We start from the raw sequence: 8,695 nt of genomic DNA on the forward strand, positions 1-8,695 counted from the left end.
ATAGTCATTTCAGACACATTATCGAGTATGGTTTAATTTCTACCGAAATAGTCAGGATGTAAATGTTTCCAAATTTTTATATGAACAAGTTATGTGTGATCTATGTGAAAGTATGTGTGTGGAAGAGTCGACCAAAATAAGTCACATAAGGGCAGTAAAACTTTTTCATGTAATAAGTGACGTTAAATTATGGTTGACCGCTTTGATCAAGACCCTAGCATTATTGAGTACAATTGAATTTTCTATCATAATTGTATTATACTATAATGATCACATCAGACGGTCGAACTTTAATTTTGTGAATTGTAATAATTGGAACCACAACATGCCTGGTAATGTGGTATAACTTATTTAGTAAGTTATATGCATATGTACATCTTTGTGAACCAACAAAGAGGAAGCAAAATTTCAAAAACCTTGTGAACTATGATGTGATCAATATAGTGAAATACGACTATGGTAGAAAAATTAGGTATTTTTGATAATGTTTTGGCCTTGATCAAGGCGGCTAACCCTATTTACGTTTGTGCTTCATATGGGGAGCCTTATTATCAAGAGAGGTAAAAACATTCCTAAATTTTTACATGGGCGGTTACATGTCATCTAAGTGGGTTTGTCTATGTGTGTGTGTGATGAATCGACTAAGACGGGTAGGTAAGAGCGTTTTTATATAACAAGTAACATTGAATTAAAGTTGATCGCTTTAATTGAGACCCGAATGCTACCAAGTATAGTTGAATTTTTCTATTCATTGTCTTGGTTTTTATTAAATGGTATATACAATTGAAAACGTGAGATAAGATTATTAGTCTGTGTGTTTTTAGAAATATAAGTTTTTAAATAATTAGAATTTCGGTAAATTCGGTATTTACCAAAAACCAAACCAACGTTTTCGGTATTTCTCGGTTTCGGTTTTTTTAATTTCGATTACCAAAATTCGATTTACTAAATCATAAATTTTCGGTCGATTTTCAATCGATTTGGTATTTACCAAACCAAGTGGCAGCCCTAGTCATGAGTCATGACCAACGACTAGTTCAAATCGACTGTACTTGAATCTGATACAAGGACAGGTAATAAACATGGTGGCCCTAAATGATTCCAAAGAGCAAAAATCTGATTAAAATGAACTGAAAATGAAAATAATTCAATGCTTCATGACCCACAAAAATGCTCAAATTGCTTTGCAAAACAAAGGAAGCAGGAAAACGATGGCACTGTTTGCATGAGGTATGGGACTTGGACTATGGGAGAAGCAAGCAATCTGTATTTATCTTTATATTCTATGCCATTTATAGCATACCAATAATCATAAACAGCTCATCAAAATCAAATCCAAAGAGTTCACATATATATAGAATAGAAAAAAGCTCTCCAGTCAGATCAGAACGAGAGAAACCCTTCCCACTAGAATAAGCAAAGCATAGGCTTTGTCTGTTCCTCCTAGTCTCTGACCATAAATATCTTTCTTTTCAATTTCATTTCTTGGGGTTTTCAACTTTTTTATGGGTTTTCTTCTTTGAAGTTTGATTCTTGATTTCGAGGCTTCTTTGGAGAGACAATCGTCTTGAATCCTTGATTAGTGGGGTTTATGTGGGTTCCTTGAATTGTAGAGTGAAAGCTAAGTAGAGTTGGATTCTGGTCAATTCACTTGTTCTGGTTTCTAGGATTTCTACAAATTTAGAAAAAAGAAAGAAAGGAAATTGGGGGTTTTCGGGGTTTTTGGTATATGATGTTCATCTTTCTTTAGCATATTAGGCTTTACAGCCCAAGCATAGGCCTAGATAGATTTGCAGAAAGATTAGGGTGATACTTGGGGTTTTAATCAATGGGGTTATCTGGGTTCTTCTTGATTAGTATGCTCCACTCTGGTATATGTCTCGTAAGTGGAGCTTTCATGATGTTCTACTCCAATGAATTCTCTGTGTTCAATCATGGCCTTGAGACAGCAAGTAAGCTTCAAGGGTCAACACCTCATGATCAACTCTTGATCCAAACTTCAAGTTCCTTCTCGGGTTGGCTTCTGTTTGCCATTGGGTTTCTTCTGTTCATGGTGGCTTTTGTCAAGGACGCTAAATTCCAGAGCTTCTTTGCTAAAGGGTGTGTGTTGCTTCACATTTTCATGGCTATTTGGAGAGTTTACTTTGTGAGGGAAGTTGAAGACCTTGCCAGAGATTGGCCTAAGCAGGTCCTCGGAGACATCACGTTGGCGCTTTCCTGGGTTTTTCTTCTCATGTATTCATGGAGGGAGAAGTATGATTAGTTATGAACTGCTGTAAATTTACTAGGGAAAGAAGTGCATAGGAGTAAACACATTTTTGGATGACAAATTGTGGTTTGCTTTTCTCAGTTTCTAGATCATAATTTGCTGAATCAAATGTTGTATACATAGTATCAAATTCTGGTTCAAAGTAGAGGCTAGCTCAAAATTTGATATCAGTTCATTCCTTGTCAGTATAGTTGCCTTAAACCCTTGTGTTCATTTCTCGTTGGCTTCATACCTTCATGTAGTGACCTTGGTTGTAAATTTCTATACATGATATGAAAAGGTGGTGCGAATTGTGTGCTAGTTTGTAGCTAATTTCATTTGAGTTCAGGACAATGGGACATAGATGATCGATTTTCTTTGTCATGAGTCATGATAGACATGGTTTTGCATGAGTTTGACTACTAAAAGTGAGACAGGAGAGCGGTTTTGTTTGATTCTTATCCTTTAGTTGGTGCTAACCAGCATTAATAGAAGAGTCATCGTCACATATTCGTATAATATCAATACCATAAAGAAAGTCATCACATCATGTATGTAACTCAGCTTGAACTTTGGAACCCCAGACCGACCTCTTTTTTTTTTTGTCTTTCACTTTCATAGGATGTTGATTCCTTCCAGTGAACAAATTTTATGAGTTTTAACTTAGAGCGGAGAAGGAATTTTGGGATTTGGGGTTGCGAGTAAAATGTAATTAATCCTAGATCTTTACATGCTTACAGCTACTAATCAACTGAATTTTAATCCTAATTTTCCATCAATTTAACTGTAAGAATTTTAATCATTAATTAACTGAATTCATGAATGGTTATGAAAAAAGCACGTAATTCAGATATCTCTATGTGTTCATGATGATTAATAATACTTAACTTCTTAGAATCGAAATAACATTACAAATAATTCATGGATATTGTTTGCTCCTGTTCATCTTTTGTTTTTTTTTTTTGTCCGGCTCCTTTTCATCAGGGTCTTGGCACTTTTGCTGTAAGACAATGTAATTTCTTGAGTTTCAAAGTCGTAGACACCAAATAAGGTTGAACTCTCTATCATACGCATTTTTCAGGAAGGCCTTTAGCTGCTGCTACTATAAATTCGGGTGCAGCCTCTGTTCTTGTTGCAGAAGCTTATGCCTTAAGGGGCTGCCTTAAGATGGCTCTTGACAAGGGCTTCACAAACCTAGAGGTGGAAGGTGACTCCAAATTAGTAATTGATGTTGTCAATGGCACTACCTCCCCTCCATGGAGACTAATCAAGCTTGTCCAAGACATCAAAACTTTGGCTTCGTACTTTGATCATATCTCCTTCTCCCATGTTTTGAGGGAGGCCAACTTTGCTATTGATAGTTTAGCAAGTTCAGGACATAATCCTGCAAATGTAGCTTCTTGGGAGAATATAGTTCCTAATGTGCCTTATACAGCTCTTCTCTTCGACATTGTAAACTCAGAATTCCCTCGCAGCTTCTCTATTTAATCCATTTGTTTTCTTATAAAAAAAAAACTCTATCATAGGCAGTTACACACGGTATTGACAAATACAGCTTAGGATGAGTGGGGGCCTTTGCCCCTATAAGATTTTAACATTTATCACTTATTTAGGTAATGTGTCAACACAAAAGAAAGAAGCTCTAGATGCTGCCTCTTATCTAGTTTAGTTTATGCTTGACTTTGATTTCTATCCATTTATTTAATATCTAGGGCCTTAAATATGACACCTCACCAGTAACCCACAAAAGCTCATGATTAAATTGACAATATAATTAAAAATGTCCTTTATAATACCTTAACTTTCCCTTTATTCTCGTTGGTTTTTGTTTGTTCATCCTTCATAATTTGATGTTTTGAATGACAAAGTCAGATTTCTCACCTTGCAACTTACTGAAAATAAATCTAAGCAATAAAAAAATCAAATGCTAGAAGTGTATCCTCTGGATTTTGAAAATCTAATCGCTTAAGCTTTGTCAATTTGTTATTCCTTCACAACAGAGGTTAGGCCTTTCAAGGTTGAGGCTTTTGAAGACCAGAAGAGGCTTTAATTCTCAAGTATCGTAACACACAGATGACCAGGCACCAGGTTTCTTCGAAATTCAATCCCTTTTTAGGCTTCAGTATTGGGGAATTCAGTGTAATTCGATGTCAAATTTGATTCCAGGAAACGGAGTGACGAATCAAATAAACAATTTTACCCAAACCCATGGACGTGATGATGCATAAATGAACTGATGAGGATCTGGATATTTACATGAGTTCATTAATCAATGGATTTGTGTATGTTTGGTTTGAACACATATTTCTTTCTCCCTCCGCCACTGACGCACGGTCACGATCATGGTTGAAGTATGTGCAGTTTGATTTACATCCTGGAAACTACTACTATCGAAGGGTTATCAACTGGATAAGGCTCCTCTCCTTGCCTAGTGGTTGTCCTTGGCTATCCTTGATTCTGAATCTGGACCATCGACTTGATATCTAACGGATATAAAATTTCCATGTCAGCAAAATGCTTATTGAAGCATTAAATGCATGATTTTAGAATTTTACTGTTAACCAAACTTAAACACCGTCTAACAATCATCCTTTTTCTATTTTTTTCCTTATCTTCCTAATTGTCATCACTTAGTACTGTGCACGTACGACCTCCCCATTCCGGCCAGTATTCATTGGATTTCATCCCATTCTAACCAATTTCTCAAACTATATTTCAACCTATCTAATCGACCACATAACCGTAAATGAAGAGCTTTTATCTTCGTAATGGAAGAGCTTTACCTTAAATTTTAAATTTTCTCAAACAGTACCGGCATGACTGCCGCAACTGTAAGTACCCAAGAATGAAATCCATGCATTTTTCTTTTTGAAACGAATTAGATAACACCAGAATTGATCCCCTCTCTGATTATCTTACAAATCGAAGTACTCAGAAGAACCTCAAATCCCTATATTATTGAATTGAAGCTCAATAAAGATGAACACAATTAGGGAAAGACATAATTATATGGGTCTTGGTGAGAAGAATTTGCAGAAGACGGTGATGGTGAAGAATTGCAATGAAACAAACCCTCTGTGCCAGAAAAACTCACGAAAGGGAGAAGGTTATATTGTGTTTAATTTGATAAAACAAAATCAAATCAAAGATAGAATATGGTTCCAGCCCATTGAATTCAGAGAAATTCGTCCAAATAGTGTTTCAACTTTTGGTCCTTATAAATTTTGGTATCCCAAGTTTTGAAAACATCACAATGATATCTCAAGTTCTCAACTTGACTGAATTTTGGTATATAGAGTCATTTGTTCCGTTAGTCGACTGTTAGTTGACAAAATTTAAAGGGTACTTTTGCCCTTTCATACTTCATGCAATATTTTTCTTCTTCCTCCTAAAACTCTCTCGTCTCCATCTCTCATTTTGATAAACCAAAGAGTGTAATTAAGCCTTATTTTGATAAACCCAGACAGTGTAATTAAGCCCCAGCACCACCCGCCCCCCCCCCCCCCCCGGCCGACCAAATTCATCATGATCTCTAACACCTTATTTCATCACCAATTGAACATCAATATACAAACCCAACCCTATTCCCAATTCTCCCTCAAGTCTCAGTCTCCCTCAACCATATTAGGTGATATGCATTGGTTATGCAACCATCAAATAAGCAGAAAAGAAAAAGTAGAGAAGGCACAAAGTTTCGAGTTCGACCATTTCTTTGTTATTTTGTTTTGCAGCTCCATATACATATTTACGCCCGTCCATGCCAATAACGAAACCGATCGGGTTGGGATCGAAGGAGTCAAAGATTGGGATTGTCATGAATCAAATTGATATCGATGACTGCGATGATGGAGGGGTGGTGGTGCTGATGAGTGATGAGGATCTATAGCTCGTGTCCTCGATCTCCCACACACACAACCTGGATCCCATAAGGATTTGATGCTGCGGCCACTTTTCGGTCCAAGCCGACACCGTCGCCGGCCAAGTTCTCCCATGGTCTTTTTTTTTTCATGATGAATGCGAAGGCACTGCGGAAAGCTCTGCCACCGAGATCGAGCCGTTGCCGTCGATGTCGTAGACGGAGAAGGCGTCCTTCAGATTCTGCATCGTCTCCGCCCAGTTGATCCCGTTGGTGTTGAGCTCCATGACCTCGTTGATGTCGATGAACCTGTTGCCGTCGGCGTACACCTCCAGGATCATCGACCGGAGCTCGTCCTCCGTCGTTAGGTGAACGAGGCTTCCCATGATCGCGTCGAGCTCCGATGGCGAGATCTTGCCGTTGCCGTTCACGTCGAATTTGTTGAAACCTAATCCAGCTTCGCTATCTGCGCGAGCGTGGCGAACGACTGCGAGCGCATCACCAAGGGTGTGGCCGCGTCAAAGGCGGCGGCGGTGGGGGAGGAGGGAGTGGACTTCTTATTTCAGGAGAAGAGGGATTTGAAACCCATAGTAGTTGGATTGGATTGGTGATTTGAGGGGGGGGGGGGGGTGGAATTACACTGGTTTATCAAAATGAGAGATGGAGACGAGAGAGGTTTAGGAAGAAGAAGTATGAAAGGGCAAAATTACCCTTCAAATTTTGTCAACTAACAGTCGACTAAATGACTCTATATACCTAAATTTGGTCAAGTTGGGAACTTGAGATACCATTGTGATGTTTTTAAAACTTGGGATACCAAAATTTATAAAGACCAAAAGTTGAAACACTATTTGGACGAATTTCCCTTGAATTCAAGGTTCGATACAGATTACTTTCAGTCCCACAAATCGATATGAATATGAGAGAATCAGTAGACAAACCAGACCATTCTAAGATTTAGAAAGGGAGTAGATCTTCTTTAACATAACCCATCAAAAAGCATGGATCTTAACAGAAATCGGGAAACTTTTCAAAGACGAACAGAAAAATAAAATGCTGGGGGAAACTGATAAGATAGAGAGCGCAAGTGAGGAGATGAATCGAGGAAGAAGAAGAAGAACGAGACGAAACAAAGTAACGGCGTTTGCCGTTTTCATTTAAAGTATCTTATTTATTAGGGTTTTAATGAAAGTGTGCAGATGTGTCTTGTTTTAAACCTTTGGATATCAAGTCGACGGTCCAGATTCAGAGTCAAGGATAGCCAAGGACAACCACTAGACATGGAGAGGATCCTTATCCTATCAACTTATCACCCTTATTCTTGGTCCACTAAAACGTGTCCAAATCCAATATAAAGACAAAAAATTTCTTAGTCTTTCGATGCTCACTTGTTGGTACAAGAATTGTTGGCTATCCCTTTATGATCAAAACACAAGGATACATGCTACATGTTGTAGCCTGGTAGCAAGGACTACTCAAGTGAAGAATGAAGAACCTGACAGATCTCATGTGCATCAGGTAGTTCATGCATGTGCATCACATTCATTCACTAAGGATGGCAGCCGTGCTTGCCATCCCGATTAAACGGATACCCTTGCTGTATTTGTTCTATCTGCTGGGTCTGACCATGTACATATTCAAATGTGTTTGCTTCAGTTTCTAAGTGTTTGAATTTCAAATACCTTTTAGCAAAACATTAGTCTATTCGTACTTGAGCTCCAAGTTAGTCTAGGGTGGTGTGGCAAACCAACCCGTGACCACATAACTTGAGCCTTTGGGAACCAGCTGGGTTTTGTGATTCAAAAAACCAAGTTGACAGCTGCCCATGTGATGCACCGCCCAAGCTATCAGCTGTCCTAAGTGTCCTCTTAGGTAAAGTGGTTTTGTAGAGTCTTTATGCTTGACTAAATCTGATCTAGTTTTCCCAAAACCTTTTGTCTTATCCTTTTGGCTTTAGTCTTTCCTAGGAAAGTCTATTCTCAGCTTTTGTCTTGTGAGTGGAGGGATCCCTAGGGTCCTATCCGTCCTAGTATTCCAGACAAGCAGCTAGAGTCCAAAAGAATCTTGTTGATGTGGCAAACGTGCTTGCTTCCTCATAGCTGTGCACTTTGCCTATAAATAGAGAGCAAGACCTCTCTTGCTCTTTGGTTGTTGAAAATTGTCATTTGCATTTTCTCCCTTTGAGTCTTAGCATTATTGCTTCTTTGCTCCTTTGCTCTAAGTCTTCCTTGTTGATTATAAATCTTAGAGCTGAGCATCAAAATATTTTCAAAACCCATTTCATTGTTCATTGTTCATGCATACCTTGAGAGTTGTCTAGGTGATGTAACCCGGAGAAGTCTTCATAAAGAATTAGCTAAGGAGTTAGTTAAGTTCGTGTGAAGCAAGTTGTAAGCTGTCCTTGAGAATTAGCTAAAGGTGTTAGTTGAATTCTGCATAGAAGCTTAGATTCGAGCTATGTGTAAAACACTTGAGTGACAAGAGAGCAAGTTCAGTTGTGTGCTAGTAATTAGACTAGGCAGGATGGCTAGGTGTTGTGCCATCCTCTGAGTTGTGAGTTTTGTAAGAAGTGTCTTTACAATAGTGGAAAT

At 38.4% G+C, this 8,695-nt stretch overlaps 2 protein-coding genes across 2 annotated transcripts in view; one reads left to right on the top strand and one right to left on the bottom strand.

The window, feature by feature from the left end:
* The first annotated feature begins 1,307 nt into the window (after nt 1–1,307).
* Nucleotides 1,308–2,568, top strand: LOC101311842. The gene has a single exon (XM_004295125.1). The coding sequence runs from the start codon at nt 1,829–1,831 to the stop codon at nt 2,261–2,263; it is 435 nt and encodes a 144-aa protein (XP_004295173.1). The 5' UTR covers nt 1,308–1,828; the 3' UTR covers nt 2,264–2,568.
* A 3,685-nt stretch (nt 2,569–6,253) lies between these two features.
* LOC101302252 (probable calcium-binding protein CML25-like) overlaps nt 6,254–8,695 on the bottom strand; it is a 9,453-nt gene continuing 7,011 nt past the window's right edge. The window contains exon 2 of the mRNA XM_004296231.1: nt 6,254–6,570. Coding sequence (XP_004296279.1) covers nt 6,254–6,570 — 317 coding nt within the window. The remainder of the gene's footprint in view (nt 6,571–8,695) is intronic.

Source organism: Fragaria vesca, linkage group LG3 (genome assembly GCF_000184155.1).
Source record: "Fragaria vesca subsp. vesca linkage group LG3, FraVesHawaii_1.0, whole genome shotgun sequence".
In the NCBI taxonomy this organism is placed as follows: domain Eukaryota; kingdom Viridiplantae; phylum Streptophyta; class Magnoliopsida; order Rosales; family Rosaceae; genus Fragaria; species Fragaria vesca.

Bases quoted from the DNA above. Each gene is read 5' to 3' on its own strand.
- LOC101311842 (XM_004295125.1), top strand. From the start codon at position 1,829: ATGGGGTTATCTGGGTTCTTCTTGATTAGTATGCTCCACTCTGGTATA.